Genomic DNA, 18775 nt, shown 5'->3' on the forward strand with positions numbered 1-18775 from the left:
TCATCACAGAGCTCTCTAACTCTCCTGTATTCCAGCAGCCCCTACAGGGACACAATGTGTGTGCTACCTGCCTTCGTCACCTACTCTCTTCATTTGATTTAGCCCAACTAACTTGTTTTCTAATGTATGTTCTGCTCCTTGGGGTGAGGACTTTTACCACATTTAATAAATACATGTTTACATCCAGAGTTGAAGACAACAGAGCTTCTATACACCTATAATCCTGCAGAAGCTGTTATGCTTTAAGTGAAGACACTACCTACACTGATGGAAGAGCTTCTCCCATCAGCATAGGTACTCCACTTCCCTAAGAGGTGGTAGTTATGTCAGTGGGAGAATCCCTCCTGTCAACATAGTGCTGTCTACACTGGGAGTTTGGCTGACATAAATGCATCACTCAGGGGTATGGATTTTCCACACCCCAAGGGATGTAATTATATCATATTAGTTCATAATGTAGTTCAGGGCAGAGTCAAAAGTTTTAAACTCTAAATTTGTCCTATTTTAAAACTGTTTTGGCCAATAGTAGTATCTGGAGAAATCCGAGTTCTTTTACACTCTACTCCTCCCTGGCCAAGAAACTAACAAAGACAGTTCTGTACAGTTTACCAAAAATTCCCAACACATTGGTACTGGTACGGCAGCACCTGCTAACAAAATCGTCAGATCTAGGTTCCATTAATCCTCATGCACAAAAATTAACTGTAAGGAAAAGGTCAAGTAGAATCTCATAAAAACAGAATGTATCTTTTGTATATAAAAGTTCTGCCTGTTTGAATGTACGGTGATGGTTAAACAAAAGCTACCATTAATTTCAATTTAATTTGCAACACAGGAAAATGGAAGTTAGGAAAAAAAATGTATATTCAAACCATGATGGTTTCACAAATAATGAAACATGCACAAATATTTTAAGAGGTCCCTTGAAATATGGCAATGAAAAAAAATTACATTTACGTCAGCCATGTGCAAAGTATGCTGCATGGAGCTCACACCACAGCAGGGGATGGGGAGCAGCACAACTTAAGTTGTGGCTCCTGACTCTTTGGGTCTAATTCTGCCTGCAAAACATGCATTGAAATTCAGTGAGCTTGATTTTGATCTTATGTAGGTGAGAACTGGGGAGTGATTCCACTGGAGACAATGGAGGAAGTGACATCAAAATAAGGCGTGACAAGTGGTAATACCAGTGTCTCCTAGCACAGACTGATTCTTTACCTGTAAAAATAAAGTTCTAACTCTTAAAATTCTAATAAAACTTAATGTTAGGTTATTAATTTGAATCACATTCCATATTCCGACATCAACAGGCTTCATGCGAGGCACTTGCTTTGAATTAACATTTTCATGAGTACATAATCAGACAAGCCCAAGTTGGAGCCTCTACTGATAGTTAGTTTCTGAACCCCTATTATAGGCATTTGTGCACTTATGCACTAACTTCAGGGTTTTATTTTAATGCAAGTGCCATCTAGTGTCTGCATTTACATTTACAAGCAAGTTTCACCCAGGAAAAAAGCGGGAGGGGGGACAAGGGGGGAGGGAGAGCTGGTTCTGAGAAAAGTGTAATGTTCAACAATTCCATTAAAGTTAAGCACTTATTTGCTATATTAGCATTTCTTGGAACAAACAGCACTATTAAATGCAAACATTTGTACAATTCATAGACCAAATGCAGACACACCATCTTGGCTATAATCTGAAACCTTGGTAACTTCTAGACCACAGTATAAGCACTTTTTTCTTTTTAATAATCAGCTGTTTCAGCAACACAATGAGGACACAACACACACTGCAGTGATTTTGTGTTTTCCTGTTTTTATTTAGAAGTTCCAAGTTCCCAGAAATTCACCAACTTTGGTGATTTGCCTCCCAACTACTAAATGTAAAACAAAAATAAAGGGCTAATCTGTCAGTCTCAAATCATACTTATCTTCAGTCATGATCCTGCATCTCAAACCACTAAGTCATCCACACAGAAACCCATTGGAGAGAGCTGCACCAGCAGATCCAATTACAGTTGCAGACCTTTCAAGTTTTATGCTAAGCACATCTATCAGTTGTTAAGTCATACGATGTGCAAGGTAACATTTGACCTTTCGAACAACATACCCAATGGCACTAGAATTCCCATCAGCCCTTGTGGAACAACTGTCAATATCAAAGGAGTCAGTACACCCCAGGACCATGTTTTGATTATGTGGGCTGTGTCTGAACCCTGGCTAGTCTCTTTCATGCTTTTTGTTAGGGTTAAGACCACTCCCTACTCATCATTTTTTACATAACTACCACTACCATATGTCTACACAATATAGACTAGTGTATGCAAACAGAGCATCTTCCCACTGCCAGGAGTTCTGTATGTGACCTGCCAGAGGACTTCAGCTGGCATCAGGGGCTCCAGTCACTTGGGTGCACACTGAGTTAGGCAAGAGTTATATATTAAACTGGCTGATGAAGGGCGTACTGCAATCTGCAGGCTTATTAGCGACAGTCTGGTTGAGCCAGGTCTGCAGTTCTGCTAATGGAATTTCATGCATTTTTGTGGGATCATTATACATAAAGGCAACAGCATCGGTTTGTTTACCCCTTCTGCATGCTAAAGGGCACCGTACCACAAAAATGTTACTTTTGAGACTCTGGGTAATAACAAGAGCATCCTCGACCAGTCATATTTCCAAAATAGGGAGTGTACTTTCTGAGCACTCTGCAGTCAAGAGGTGTGAAAGATGACAATGACGATTTTAGTCAGTTCTTTGGAAGGCATTGCTTTGCCAGTGGTTTCGGATGGTCTCAGTTACATCCTAGCCTTTAATAACAGCGATAGGTCTCAATTTAATAGCTTTCTTGCTGATGCCAGCAGCATGGCAGGTGTTAACCACATCTGTCACATTCTTATAGGATTCTGGTGCCTGAAAAAAATGAGACACAAAATTAGACACATGCCTCTTGCTTTACCCTTCAATTCTGTTAAAATAGGGGAACTTACTCATTGGAGGAACTAGTTATTTTTACACAGCTAAAAGATTAGTGAACCACTTGAAGGACATAGCAAGTTTCTGTCTTATTCGGTGTGGGATGGGGAAATCAAGCTATTTTGAAGATATTCAGGAACTGAACTTGCCACTACACGGGACTCAGCACCAGGAGAGAGAACACCGGGTGCCTGCACCATGGAACAAGCCACTCCAACTTCCTCCCAGAAAGAGGCAGCCTATAAAGGTTAACTTTCACAGCCCTATTAGTGCCTGGAATCATCAGAGTAAACCTCCATGGAGTTTTCTCTGATGCCATCATTTGGGCAAAGGACTAGATTGGGCTGGTTTTGAATGCAGGCTCTTCATGTCAGAGAATGTGTTGTTACAGCACCTAGCCCATTAAAAACAACACACATTAAATGCTCCTTCCTTAATAAAACTTTGAGGTACCAAAAAACACCAACAGCTGTGAACCATTTTTGAGAAGCAGATTGTTCATGGACAAAAAACCACGAAGAACGTCCTTCCTCCTGGCCTAAGCAAATACAAGAGTTCTAGGTATCCTAAAAGCAAAACAATATCTGCATATTGCCAATTCTAGAAGCTGAAGTGCAAGATGTAGTTAGAATTGGCAAGCACATCACAGAAGGGTGGAAACCCGAGGAATATGGCCAAAAGGCTTATATGGCACCAATATCAAGTCTCTTTGCACAATGGAAAGAAATTATTCCTATCCCCAGAAAACCAGACTTCCAGGAGGAGATTCCCTTCCTACAGCATGGGGAAATATTCAGTGTGACACTTGGAGAATTTGACAGCTTCCATCAGGAATGCATGAGCTGCTCCTCTAATGCCCCAGTGGACAAATCTATCAGAGTACACGCCCAGTCACAAATTTAAAACTTACTTCTTCCATGACTAGCTTGGGGGAAGCAACACGGATGGCGATCCCCATGTCAGCCAGCTTGTCCAACACATCCTGGAAGTCCAAATTTCGTCGAGATTTGGCTCGGGACAATGCACGACCCTAAGCAATAGATTTAGATTATTTCACTTTGTTTTGTAATCACCAAGAGGAGTAAGAGTTGCATTACTAAGACCGACAGACAGTGGGGGGAAATAAATAAATAAATAAATAAATAAATAAAATCACACATCTAGGTGTTTCATTCCAGGCAAGACAGCATTTGCAGAAGTGATCATGCACATATTCTACATTTAAACTAACCAGAGACTTGATGGGACAGAATACCCAAAAGGAAGACTTTCTGGGTATCTCTGGTGCTTTACAGAGCAAGCGACTTTTAACAAGTCAGCATACATTAATATTTAGTAGGTGGTGTGTGTTGTACACAAATTCCAAGTAGCAAAACGTGCAGTTTGATGCACAGATCACGTGCCTCAGGTGAGCTGAGAAACAGGAGGCAGAACTAAAATGCATTGGTGTGCTGGGGTTCCTGCATAATCAATAGCACATCCTAGAGCACTAATGTTAGGGATCACTACATGTACAACAATCCACAGCATGAAGGTATCTAGGATCCCTGTAGGTTTCTCTTTTCACCCAAACTGCTAGGTAGTCAGTATTCCCAATCTGGGCTTTAACTGGGCAAGGAAGCTGCAACTATTTATTTCCACTGGTAAAGAAGCCCAAGCACCACCTCCTTCTACCAAGGGAAGTGCTTTGCATGGGCATCCTCAAGACTTTCATTCCCGTTCGTAGTTCGGGCAGTTAGTGTTTGGTGGGGGGGAGCTCTGTCCACCACACCAATCCTTCCTGTAAGCAAGGAAGGCCATGCACAGCTCCCTCCAGAGCCAAAGTTTAGTGTTAGCCAGAGAAAGAGGCATCAAGAGTGCACGAGGCATACCGTCCGCAGCACTCCCTAGGCTGGAGATCTGGGAATCTTATCTCCCCTACTCACAAGTGTAACAGCACACTGGCTGCCCCTTGAGCAGCTGTTTCTTGGATATCCCATCACAACCCGTTCTTTAATGGTGTTTTGTACTTACAGCTCCATGGCACGTGGTTCCAAAGGTCTCGGTCATGCCTTGTTCGGTACCAGTAAGAACATAGCTGCAGGTTCCCATTGTTCCGCCAATCAGTACTGGCTGTCCAGTCAGCTAGGGGTGCAAACAAAAATAATCCCAATTTAAGATCAAATTCACTCAAGATTTAAAATAGTTTTGATCAATAAATAATAAGGGGGACCAGGGCACCATCACATATCCATAAAGGAGTTCTGGCAAGCCTCTGGCTGTGTACCCAGGAGTTCTGAGTCACTAGATGACAGGAAAATGCAGGCAGTGTATAAAGATGTTCATCATGAAGAGGCCAGGCAAATAGACACAGTTTGTCCTAAGGCATGGGTGGGAAAACTTTTTGGACTGAGGGCCACATCTGGGTATGGAAATTTTATGGCGGGCCATGAAATTGGGGGTTAGGGTGTGGGAGGGAGTGAGGGCTCTGGCTTGGAGAGCAGGCTCTTGGGTGGGGCCAGAATGGAGGAGATCAGGGTGTAGGAGGGGGCTCAGAGCTGGGACGGGAGGTTGGGGTGTGGGGGGGGGAGGTGAGGGTACAGAAGGGTGTTCCAGGCTGGGACTGAGGTATTTGGAGGGCGGAACGCGGATCAGGGCGGGAAGGTGTCAGGGTGCAGGCTCCAGGCAGCACTTACCTTAAGCAGCTCCTGGAAGCAGCAGCAGCTCCCCCCTCCAAATCCTACACGGAGGCCCAGCCAGGCGACTCTGTGTGCTGCCCCATCTGCAGGCGCAGCCCCTGCAGCTCCCATTGGCCGCGGTTACCACCCAATGGGAGCTGTGGGGGCTGCACTTGGTACAGAAGCAGCATGTGGAGCCCCCTAACTGCCCTCTATGCGTGGTAGCCAGAGGGGGCATATGCCGCTGCTTCCGGGAGCTGTGGGGACCACGGCATGTGCAGAGCAGGGCAAACCCCTGACCCCGCTCCCTGGCTGGAGTGGCAGCTCAAGGACTGGATTAAAACATCTGAAGGGCTGGATGCGGCCCCCAAGCCATAGTCTGCCCAACCCAAGGAGTGGACAGAGGGCAGATAGCTAGAAGATCACGCAGGCAATTGTAGGCTGGGGAAGAAAGGTGAATCCGGAAGTGTCCAAAAGTTTCAATACAAGCCTGAGGATAATGACGGACACTGGTAAATGTTCCAATATAATTAATTTGCTACCCTGTGTGAACTGAAACAACATTTAAAGTCTTCCTCTGTTAGTAACACAGAAACCCTTCCTATTCATCTGAAATCCCCTCCCCTGCCTCCACTTCCCCCTGAAGTTATCCGTACTTGGTAATCGACAGCAATGAGAGGATGATGAGGAGGGAAAGCCCTGGTCGATCCCTTTCTGTGCACCAGCAGGGTCCGCTCTTTTCCATCCACCACATGCTGCTCCACTTTGGCGATATTATGAGACACATCATAGATCACATGAAGATCTAGGTCATCAGGGGTTGTGTTGAAGACTTTAGCAAAGGCCTAAGGGAGAAAGTTTGGATGTAAACACAGGGGCAATTCCACACAGCTATAGAAACCTTAAAGCTTTCTCTGATTTTTAGGGGTTAAAAAGCAGCAGACTCATTTGAAAAATGGCCTGTTGTGGGAAACTGTATCAGAAAACAAAACACTGCAACTAAATGAAGTGACAGGTAAGGCAAAACTTTCAGTTCAGCCTCCCTGGTTCTCAAAACACTGAGCCAAATGTAGCCCTGACATAAGTGAATGCAACTTCATTGAAGTCAATCGAGTTGTGCAAAAAATTTACTCTACAACCAAATTGGACCGATTATCTGTTCGCTGGCAGCTTGGATCCTTCTGAATGTATTAGAAATCAATCAGGAAGACTTAGAACACCAGAAATCAGTCAAAAAACTGTGAAACATGCCTTAGTATTTCCTCTTCTGCCAGTTTGAGGGTAACAAAAGATACCTCAGCATTTAGCTTTTGAAAATGGAGCACTGGCACTCCTGAAAATTTTACCCTCTCAACCTAGCAGAAGAAGAAATGTTAAGACATGTTATTCTACATCTTTTAGATGTAGCCCAGATGTAACCCAGTGAGACTTTTCTGCTGCTAAAAGGTATTGGACTGATTGCCCTGGAGACTGAAGTCTTCTCTTAAACCAACAAGTCGATATAGGACAGGCAGCAGAAAAGTACAAGCTTCATGGAGCTGCTCACCATCATGGCTCAACATGTTTTATCTTGTTCCAGAGACCTTTAAAAGCACCAGAATACTTGTAGCAGAACAGCAGTTCTGCTCCTACCTGTCTGGTTAGGAAAGTCATGGAAGAGCGGTTGACCCATGCATAGTTCCCAGCCGCTGCCATTCCCTTTAGGTAGTCCTGTCCCTCTGGGGAGGCAATTCTGGCGCATGCCAACTGGCGATCATTAACTATGATCTTGTCCCGTTTCATGGCTTTCTCCATAGCCACTAAAGCATCTGGGGAAAAACAAATACAACCAGCCTGTCACCTCTACCTTGAAAGGCTTCAGATCTGGATTCACAGGCAGAAAACCCAGCTCCCCTCACAAAGGTACCAGAAGGTGGTTGAACCTTCAACTTCCTCTTAAAATTAGAAGTGAACGTGTGGAATGACTACTTCAGTTGTTGCTACACAGGGTCCCCCAGTACCACCTTCAGAGTGAAAGTGATGGAACTAGGTGCCTGGAGAAAAGACATGCTCCTTAGAGCATGTGTTTTAAGTTTTAACTACCCAATAGGTACAGTTAAAGTCCTAGGAGTATGGTTTAGAGGTCTGAGCACAGCACTCAGTGCAGGAACTCTGATGTTCTAACCACAGCTCTAACACTGACTTTTTCTGTGACCTTTGGAAAGTTACCACCTCTCTCCTTTTCCTCTTATTTCTATTGCAATAGTGCCTATGGATCCCAACCAAGGATTAGAGTCTCATACTAAGCAAATACAGACAGCTTCTGCCCTAGAGGGCTCACAATCTAGATATCTGTCCCATTCCCCCACAATCTCAAATGTAGAGAATTACCTATCTCATAAGGGCTGTTTAAGGATTAACTCATTGTTTTTAAAGCACAATATAAGTACTGAATATATGCTAATAAACTTGACTGGTTAATAGGGTTTATTGTGAGCAGCAGACTATTCCAAAGAGATTTTTATCTTACTTCAGCTCTTGAAAAAGTAGTCTTATCACAAAATATACCTGTAGCTACTTGATGGCCCAGGCCTCTGCTGCCGCTGTGGATCATTACACACACCTGTCCCTTGTGATCAATGCCCATCTTCCTGGCAGCATACTCATTATAAATGTCATCCACCACCTGGATCTCAGCATAATGGTTTCCTGCTCCCAGGGTCCCCAGCTGCCAATTACAACAAGATATCTTAGCCATCTAGTGATTAGACACCAGTCAAAAAGAGGAAAGGCTTTTTCCTTTGGAGGTATTATGAATGAAGAGTTTATGTGCAATATGGTGAATTGTAATAGAATGTGGTTAGAAGGTATGAATTGGTTAGAACGTGGAAGTCTATTCCTGAATCCCGGCTATCAAAAGGACTGTGCAGATATAATCTTGTTTGTCTCCCTTGAAACTTGTAAGATCAAAATACATATTTTTTTAAAAAAATGGTCCAAAAATAAATAGTTGTAGCAGGAGAATATGATTCAATAGAAGGACCAGGACCTGCCAGTAGTGCAGCCACTTTCAGCAAACACACAGAGGCATACTTAAAAGGAAGGAATAGATTCTAAAACACAGATAGTAAAGAGAAGTAGCCTTTACATGGGCTTAGTAATAGGGCTGAGGCAATGTCTACACTAGAGAGTTTACAGCGGCACAGCTGTACCAATGCAGCTGTGCCGCTGTAAGATCTCTCATGTAACTGCGCTATGCCAACGGGAGAGAGCTCTCCCATCAACGTAATTAAACCACCCCCAACAAGTGGCGGTAGCTATGTCGGCAGCAAAACCTTTAACACCAACATAGTGCTGTACACACTACCACTTATGCCGGTATGGGCTGTTTTTTTCATACCCCTGAGCAACATACATTTTGCTGACATAAGTGGTAGTAGATATGACCAAAAAAGTTTGTAAAAACAAACAGGTGGGTTTTTTTAAAGCCTCATTCCTGAAGAAGTCGGCCATCGATGATGGAGATGTGGTCTGAGCATAGGACTAGGAGCCAGAATCGCCCAGCTTCTAATTATGGTTTTGACACCAACTCTGTACATTTGGGAAATTCACTTAACTGTGAGAAACAGATAATTACCTGCTCCACAGGAGAGATATGAAGGTTAATGTTTTCAAAATTCTTTAAAGGTTAAAATGCTATGGAATTGCAATATATTCTCATTAATAATACCCACGAGAGCTGGAGGAAGAAGCCTTTAAATTATAGTAATGGTATGATCTCTGCTCTAGCCAGCACACCAACCCAGGCAATGAGCTATCAGCAGCGGAAGTTAAATCCAGTTCTCTTGCATGGCAGGCCAGAATTTTACAATTAAGTCACAGGACATGTTCTTCAAAGGTTTTTTTAATAAATACATTGTTGGCTCAGACAATTTAAGTCAATGTAACCAGAACAAAAAAAAAATCTAGAGAAGTTACCATTCCTAAATGGTTGACAAGTGCTAGTAGTGACGAATTCAAACAGTTAGGGCCAGCTGTTTAGCAACAGATGGGAGGGCAACTCACTGGGATTTTTTTCTATAGCCAATTTTATACCTACGTAAGAATTAAATCACAGTTCTAACTGTTATTTGTTTTCCCCTATTCTAGCTCTGTCAGAAAATGGATTCAAAATCATAACCCCTCCCAAATCATGACAAGTCAAAACCTATATGAACACAGGGCATGAGTTATAGAAATGAAGCTAATTTTTTCTTGTTGTTGTTTTAAACCTCAAAGTGTTTACAACCACCTTACAGGTAACATTTACCTGAGGCAAACCTCTTTTCTTAGCTCTTGAGGAGACCTTATTGGGATCAGCCTGCAGCATCCTTCCATACTCCTCACAGTGCTCCTTGTCCTCCGCCCAGGCATAGCCTTCCCGGAGAGACCAGTCCACACCCATCTCCAGGGCCTCCTCCAAGTCCCTGCAACATCAAGACACTTTCCTCGAACTCTTAAATAAGTACTAGCACAAAGTTAACCTCACATGTGTCCCAAGGGTTCACACCCATGTCTGAAGTGGTGAAAAGCCCATGAGTTCAACTCAACCCTTTGCTGCCAACCAAAAAGCCTGTTCCACAAAGATAAAGTTTGTGAATAAAGCCACTTGCAACTTCATTGCTTCTCCTCCCCCCTATCAGGGTAAGGGCTGACATTTTAGCATCACTATCTATACAATTAAAGAAACCCTCCATTATGAGAGCTGATAACCCTTAAAGCACACTTAATTAATCCTCTGACTCCTAGATGGCTTTGTACTATTATTTCTAGCTGTATGTGTAGGGGCAAGGAATGGGCCAGGAAGTTTCTTTCCACCTCCTTCCAGCCTTCCACCTGCAAATCCCTTCTCAAAACAAAGGCCAGACACTGCCCATGCCCCAAAAGTGCACACACAGTCATTTACTTACTTGGCATTCATGGGGATGACACCCTTGGAGCCCACCCCAACTGGAATATGGTCAAACATGGCCTGGGCGAGCTGTTCCTTCACGGGCTGGACGTCACTTTCATCCAGGTTCGTACGCAGCAATCGGACACCACAGTTGATGTCAAACCCGACACCACCTGAAGGTATAAAAAACAAAAACACACACAAAGTTAATAGATGGGGCTGCTCAGTTGTGGGCCACAGAATGCTATGCTGTAGCATTTGGGCACGTTTATCTTTAATGCTGAAGTGCTTCCTGACAGAGAAAGTTTTGTATACTAGGGCCTGCAGTCTTCATCAGTCCTACTACCATATTAAATGAGAAGACAGCTGCAATCTGCTCCATTTTAGTGAATTTCCATGCAGTCTCTAGGCCCCTGGCAAGCTGACAATGCAACCCCCCAAATAGGGTAAAATTTGGCACCACTGTAATGAAAAGTATTCCATATTCACAACACCTTCACTCAGTGCTACAGGGCTATTCCCCTGCTCTGGACACTGTACTAGATCATGGATAGAAAAGCACAGTCTCCCACAAAGTCCTTAACCTGCAAGATTGCTCCTGTGATTAATATAGAAATACCTATCCAAACTACCCAACATACACATTACAATTAAAATACACTGATTTTCTACCCTCCCAAACACAGCCTTTTCCATTTCTAATTTAAGTTATTTGAAAACAAAATCTTTGTATTTAAGGTAGCTGGCTTTTAAATTAGTGCAAAAAGTGTTCTCCTCTGGAAGGCAAACAGCAAGCTCTCCCTGCTGTCACATTTGGCAGTAAACTGTGACCCAAGATTGTTTATGTTAAGTGATACTTTATTTCAGTATTAAAGGGCGATTAGAGAAGAGTGATGAGAATTATCAATGACGTGGAGAAACTCACAAGAGTGATGGGATTATTTACCTAGAAAGGAGATAAATAAGGAGAAATAATGACTGGCCTAAAAAAGGTAGATTGGGAACTTCTCTTCTCCTGGTCTCATAGCGGAAGAGAAAGTGGACACTCAATGGAATTAAAAGTTGGGGAATCCAAAACTGATAAAAGGAAATTCACACATTGGGTGAGAAAACAACTTTGGAACTTGCTACCCACAAGAGCAGTTGAGGCCAAGAATTTAAGATTCAGAAATGGATTGGTTGTTTATATAGATGTCAAGAATATCCAGAGAGATATAATTTATGATAATTTTTTTGGAAAGCATACTAACCTTGTTTTAGAGCAGGTATCTAACTATTAGAGACCAGGATGAGACCTAATTGGAGGGCAGATTATCCTAAATCTGTCTACTACCATGTTCTTAAGCCTTCCTCTGAAACATCTGGTGCTGACCCGTGCCAGAGCAAGATACTGAACTAGATGGACCTGGGGACCTGGTCCATTATGGCAATTCCTGTGTCCCATACACGCAGTTTAGAATAATAGCTGTTAGATGCCAGCACAGAGGCATTTCCAAATGGTTAATAAAAGTGAACTCAAAAGTTCTTAAAAAATGAGGCAAAACTATTTAGATCATAAATCCTTAACATAAATGGACAAACATTTTAAAACTAAAGTTAAAAATTAGTTTCTCTTTTACCTGCCCAAAACCAAGTTCAGGGGTTCTGGGCTCTCTCTTCAGAAGTTGGGAACAGACACCCAAAACAGCGTGAAGAGAGCAAGGCTCCCTGCACTGTTTAGGTTGTAATCAACTCCTGCAGAAAAAACAGAACTCAGGATGGATGAACTGGTACCTCAACAGAGAAAAACTTTTCAGGTCACTATAAAAAACATTTCACTTTACTTCTGTACTGTAAAAGAGTGGGGATCTCAAACAGCTATTTCAAGAAAGAATTTCCAATCACCAAAGATATTTCTCAAAGTATATTACATCAGACTCAAGTTACTCTTACCTGGTGACACCACTGCCTCTGGGTCACTCATGTCAAATGCTGCCATGTTACCAATGGCAAACCCATAGCCAGAATGTACATCAGGAAGCCCAATAGATCTCTGCAAGAAAGTTCATCAGATTTCAAATGGGCAGTGGAAAGACTTCTTTTAAATTATATACAACCCTGTTCCACGTATAGACAGGCACAATGTAAACCTTACGTCAAGACTAGTAACCAGTAACAGTATCTGGGGCAGTTTACAGATCAACACACCAGTCAGCTACCTGGATTCAGAGTTCCCACATTCCACACTGACACAGGAAACAACTTTTGAATTGAATTGTGGTATCTAAACTGATAAGCAGTTTATCATTAGGACTCATCTGCCTCAGATATAGCACATCTGCCTCATTCAATTAAACTGGATTTAATAATGACAAGCCCACAATAAAAGGCAAGGAAGTTCAAGCATGCAGAAAGTCACCCAAAATGCCAGCAGATTGCAAAACAAAGGAAAGAAAAAAAAAAAACCATTAAGTAAGAGGCAAGCAGAAAACAGACAGCATTTTCCAATATTGAATTATATAACTGCACACAAAGTAAGTGCTTCATCCCAACGGATGAAACAAACAAAAATGACCCAAGAGGTAGATGTTTAAGCTAGTTTTTGTTAGTATGACCTGCAACACAAAGAGGCCCTTTTGCAGATACTTTATTTTACGATGGCTAGAAGAGGCCTGCCCTTTCTCCTCCCCAACAACACTAGAAATTCAGATCTTGTCTGTCCCAGAAGACTTTATGCAGAATTAGTAATGACTTCACAGCTTTCAAGAAAATGAACCCTGATTAATTGATAAGGGTTGTGATTTTTAATCAGACTGTTTAAAACTGTTTTGAACACTTATTTAAAACACAAACATTGGGAAGAAAAGCCGTTTATTAAGAATTCAACCTTTTCCCGTCCTAAGAAAGCTCGATTTGCAACCAGGAAGCCCTCTAACATAGACAGAAGACTAGAATAGATATTTGTGACATTTCTGTGGTAAGACAAGCTGAAAAGCAATTTTAAAGAACAGTTTGCAAAACAGACAAAAACAAAACAACCCACATCCCCGATTCTTCTCCTTTACAGATCACCTTTTAGACCTTTTATAGCCCCAAGGGCAGCACTTTATTGAAAAAAATGAATTAGAGCTTTTGCTTAGTCACCATGTAAAACAACTGAAAATGAAACCACCATGTTGCTTATTGACAGTTAAGAAAAATGAGAAGTAACTCGCCCCCTACAAAAACACTTTACTCTCAGCTTCCTGAAAAGTGACACACCCTATCACGTATAGAAGTTTCTTAAATGTATTAGAAGCAAAATAAAGACAAAGAAAAGTGTAGGTCCGCTATTTAGTGGGAAGGAAGAACTAATAACGGATGACACCAAGAAGGCGGAGGCATTTTAATGCTTCTGTCTTTACCAAAAAAAAAAATTGTGACCAGATGCGTAACACAATATCAACAAGGGGGAGGGGGACACAAGCCAGAACAAGGAAAGAACACGTCAAAGGATATTTAGATAATTTAGATGTATTCAAGTTGGTTGGGCCTGACAAAATTCACCCTAGCGTACTAAAGGAACTAGCAGAAGCAATCTCAGAACTATTTGTGATTTTCAAGAACTCATGGATGATTGGTGAGGTCCTAGGGGAAGAAAAAGAACAATTCTTCAGAGCAGTCACTCACATGAATAATACCAGGTAGTGCAGCCACATTCCCAATCTGTTTCATGGCAGGCAAGAATCCACCAGCACCTGAAAGAAGACAACTGAAAGTTTATCCAAGGGACTTGCCAATGAACAGCGTTGATCATGACTGATATGGTAGCACCTTTCAAGTTGCTACTCAAAATCCAAGCAGATCAGTAGTGACCAAAAGTCATTTCAATCTGGTGGAAAATACCTGGCACTTTGGGGAGCTATAGCCCCATTATACTGAAGAGTTTCTGAAATTCTCCCACTGTGGCTCCAGTATTAGTGCAGCTCCGACTGTTGCTAGCATCGAAGTGCTGGTATAGGCCACCTGTCTACATTTTTACCGCCATATAATCTAGACCTGTATAAGAAGGTCAAAATGCTGGCTCTTGGTCTACAACAGAGCTCCCACAAATACTAGATTAAAAAAGGTGGGCTAATTTCTGAAAACCTTCAATAGATCATGCTACAGTGAAATTAATCTTGTGGCATCAGTGCAGAGCACAGAGGTGTTGACATAACACAAACCACCTCTACAGCTGGCACTCTTGTTGGTAAATATCAAAAGATAAACCAAGGACTGACTGGGGTATGGAGAATGAACTCCCTTTTCTTCCCACTTTGTGGTCCCTGCCGTCTTCCAGGTCAAGGCTGAGGCACTGTCAGGAAGCTTGCACTCTTGATGTCCATGCTGTACCAATATCACGAAGGTAGAAGCCTTCAGAGGACAGTGCCAAGTCAATTTAGTTTGTATTTATATATAAAGATGTTACAAAACCTAAGATCAAACAGAAATATCCCCATGTTTGTTGTTTTAGCTTCCTCTGTATTATGTATTTAAGATTTCCTTCCTGCATTGTGCTGTCACATGAGAACTAGAAATTAACTGACAAGTCTATTTTCATAGCCCAATCTGAGTGAAATGCAGAAAATAACTAAAAGGATGTAATTATGAAAAGTGCAGTATATTTTAAAATCCTTTTAATTTTCAATTATTTAAAGTTCTTATCAACACAGGAATTTATTAATTATTTTTTAAACTTGCTTAAGTCCCTTAAGTCACCAGGACTGGCAAGCCAACATATTTCAGCAGCGCTATTTTCAGGATAGCGGTGTTGTTAAGCACACAGGTAGTGCATAATGTCATGGCTGGACATATGAGTAGCCTTCACTACACATTTTCATTGTTTTCTTTGATGTATGCAAGCCACATTAATTCAGGGTAGGAGGCTTTTTTAGGAGGTAAGGGTGAAAGTGAAATAAGGGAAGCAAGTGTTTGAAATTTAATGAAAACAAATGAGAATGGGATCTTCCTGTACTTACCGCCACCTCTGCAGGCATTTCGTAACTCCTCAAACATTAATTTCTCTAGCGGCTCATTTACATAAAACACTCCTTCCACCTAGAGGCAAACACAAGAAGGAGAAGAGACAAAATAATGCATCATTACTGGTCTCACAAAAACTCACTTCCACAAGAAGAACTACACTATAGAACAAGAATTGCCAAGATTAATGGTATATAATAGGTTACAAAGTGTATTTTTTTTGGTCATTTTCTTGCCACTGTTTATTTAGAAGTATATTATTTGATTAGGTTTCTGGTAGTGCTTAAGACATGCTAAGATATTCCAAAAGACAAGCCTTGAGCCAAGAAGTTTACAATCCAAACGCTCAATCCTGCAAACACTTAGGCCACGTCTATACGTACAGTGCTGCAGCAGCGCAGCTGTACCAATACAACTGTGCCACTGCAGCATGTCTCATGAAGATGCTCTATGCCTATAATAAAACCACCTGCATAAGTGGCAGAAGCTACGTCAGCAGGAGAAACTCTCCTGTTGACATAGCACTGTGCACACGAGTATAACACGAGTATAACTTGGTGTAACTTATGTTGTTCGGGGGGTGTTTTTTTCACAACCCTGAGCAACATAAATTATGCAACCATAGGTTTCAGAGTAGCAGCTGTGTTAGTCTGTATTCGCAAAAAGAAAAGGAGTACTTGTGGCACCTTAGAGACTAACCAATTTATTTGAGCATGAGCTTTCGTGAGCTGCAGCTCACTTCATCGGATGCATACCGTGGAAACTGCAGCAGACATTATATACGCACAGAGATCATGAAACAATACCTCCTCCCACCCCACTGTCCTGCTGGTAATAGCTTATCTAAAGTGATCATCAAGTTGGGCCATTTCCAGCACAAATCCAGGTTTTCTCACCCTCCACCCCCCCCCCCCCCCCACACACACAAACTCACTCTCCTGCTGGTAATAGCCCATCCAAAGTGACAACTCTCTTCACAATGTGCATGATAATCAAGGTGGGCCATTTCCTGCACAACTCCAGGTTCTCTCACCCCCTCACCCCCATACACACACAAACTCACTCTCCTGCTGGTAATAGCTCATCCAAAGTGACCACTCTCCCTACAATGTGCATGGTAATCAAGGTGGGCCATGTCCAGCACAAATCCAGGCTCTCTCACCCCCCCCCTTTTCCCCTGGGGACACACACACACACACAAATTCACTCTCCTGCTGGCAATAGTGAGTTTGTGTGTGTCCCTGGGAAAAAAAAGGGGGGGGGGGTGAGAGAGCCTGGATTTGTGCTGGACATGGCCCACCTTAATTACCATGCACATTGTAGGGAGAGTGGTCACTTTGGATGAGCTATTACCAGCAGGAGAGTGAGTTTGTGTGGGGGGCGTGGAGGGTGAGAAAACCTGGATTTGTGCTGGAAATGGCCCAACTTGATGATCACTTTAGATAAGCTATTACCAGCAGGACAGTGGGGTGGGAGGAGGTATTGTTTCATGATCTCTGTGCGTATATAATGTCTGCTGCAGTTTCCACGGTATGCATCCGATGAAGTGAGCTGTAGCTCACGAAAGCTCATGCTCAAATAAATTGGTTAGTCTCTAAGGTGCCACAAGTCCTCCTATGCAACCATAGACTGTAGTATAGACATAGCCTTAGGCACAAAACTACTGACATGCATTAGCACCTGTAGTATTAAGGCCTAAAATCAGACAGATGTTAGGGAGAACAGAGGTGGTGTATATGTGGCCCAGGTGGTGCCTGGGTGTACCTTAGGCTCCTAACTTGTACTTCTGGAATTAGACACAATTATACCTTGGAGCATTATGCCCTGCACGCCAGGATGTTTTCTCTGAAGTTTATTTGAACATTGCCAGATTCATGCTCTAAGGAAATCGTTAGGATGCAAAAATAAAAAAATAAAAAAAGTAAATAAATAAATAAATCCCAGCTGCACCAGAGCTCTCTGGGGTCGGGGGAAGAGTGGTGCCTGCCTCCAAGAGACCCCCACCGCCAGCCACTTGTTACATTTTCAAAGGAGCCTCCCCGAGAGCCGCTGGGCAAAGGCATCGCCCGGATCCCGCTTTGACCTGAGCCGACGCAAAAGCACCTGCCCGGGGGCGCTGATCCGCTTCTCTCCTTGGGCCCCGCCCGGTCCTGCCCCTGGGTCTGGTCCCAGGCTCAGGCCGCAGCTCCCCGGGCAGGAGCCTGGCGCGCGAAGGTCTCGCGGACAGCAACAGGCCACGCACCGCCGCGGGCTCCTCCTCCCGGCGCGGGGGCGCCAGCAGCCCCAGGGCGAAGGGCGGGGAGGGAGTCTCGGGGCAGCCCAACCCCCACCTCGGGCTCCGCGTGCGGGAGCGCGCGCTGAACGGTCGGCCACTGCCGAGCGCGAGCCCAGGACACCCCGCCCCGAGCTCACATTCATGTTGGGCACGAAGCCCTTCTTGATCCTCCAGCTGTTCTTGTCGAGCTTGTCCAGATACTGCAGCTCATCATTGTAGCTGCGGCTCATGGCGGCGGCCCTGTAGACTCCGTGTCACACACGCACCCAGCGGCTCCCACTCCCACACGGCGCCACCGGCCAGGATGCAACGGAGGCCGCTGAGGCCCAGGCTCTCTCAGAAGGCGAAAATCCAGCGAATGGGAGGGCAGTAGCTGAGGAGGTTGGACGGGACCTGCCGAGGCTCAGATTTCATCCGTTCAGTCTGGAGCGTTACATTACGCCAGCCCTGCGGTGCTCTGCGGCGCCCCCTAGCTGCCGAGCAGGGCGCTGAGCCGTCAGGAGGGTCGCCCCGCCCCCTGCGGTGTGGTGTACGGGCGGCGCGTGGTAGGAGAGCGTTCTGGCACAACCCCAGCGCGAGGAGCCGGCGCGCGCGCGCCCCCGGCCCCCTCACAGAGCTCGTGCAGAGCGCAGTGGCAGGGGGTTCCGCAGCCGCCGGGTCCCTGCAGGGAAGGTGGGGGCCGGGGGCACTGGGGTGGGATCTCCCGGGATTCAGCCCCAGAGAGGGGCAGTTCGCTTGTGTGGGCCACCCCTTGCTGGTCGGTAGGGACCGAGCTCCTACTGTCCCCTAGAGCTTGCCCAGCCCCTCACACGAGCTCTGCAGCGCGATCAAAAGCGAGAGCCCCCGAGACTACCGCTCTCCCTGGGCCACGCTTCTCCCCTCAGCACCCTGCAGTCTGCCTTGCTACCCAGCAGACACTGATAATGCAACCAATACATCAGCTGCTGGCTAGGGCGCCCCAATGAATCACAGC

The 18775-nt window shown here is 44.1% G+C and overlaps 1 protein-coding gene across 1 annotated transcript; it reads right to left on the reverse strand.

Moving 5' to 3' along the window:
* Positions 1-1798: 1798 nt before the first annotated feature.
* On the reverse strand, positions 1799-18234 carry RTCB (RNA 2',3'-cyclic phosphate and 5'-OH ligase). The gene is made up of 12 exons (XM_048832482.2): positions 17940-18234; positions 15524-15602; positions 14193-14260; positions 12477-12576; positions 10561-10717; positions 9921-10077; positions 8180-8339; positions 7265-7440; positions 6289-6477; positions 4989-5099; positions 3886-4005; positions 1799-2912 (listed from the first exon to the last, which is right to left on the reverse strand). The coding sequence occupies exons 1-12, from the start codon at positions 18030-18032 to the stop codon at positions 2805-2807; spliced, it is 1518 nt and encodes a 505-aa protein (XP_048688439.1). The 5' UTR covers positions 18033-18234; the 3' UTR covers positions 1799-2804.
* Between the last annotated feature and the right edge of the window lie 541 nt (positions 18235-18775).

Source organism: Caretta caretta, chromosome 1 (assembly GCF_965140235.1).
Source record: "Caretta caretta isolate rCarCar2 chromosome 1, rCarCar1.hap1, whole genome shotgun sequence".
Lineage (NCBI taxonomy): Eukaryota > Metazoa > Chordata > Testudines > Cheloniidae > Caretta > Caretta caretta.

Bases quoted from the DNA above. Each gene is read 5' to 3' on its own strand.
- RTCB (XM_048832482.2), bottom strand. From the start codon at position 18,032: ATGAGCCGCAGCTACAATGATGAGCTGCAGTATCTGGACAAGCTCGAC. The intron at 10,718-12,476 runs GTAAGAGTAACT...TTATACCTTCAG, and splicing joins AGAGGCAGTGGTGTCACCAG to GTGGTGTCGGGTTTGACATC. The intron at 6,478-7,264 runs GTAGGAGCAGAA...TTTCTCCCTTAG, and splicing joins TGACTTTCCTAACCAGACAG to GCCTTTGCTAAAGTCTTCAA.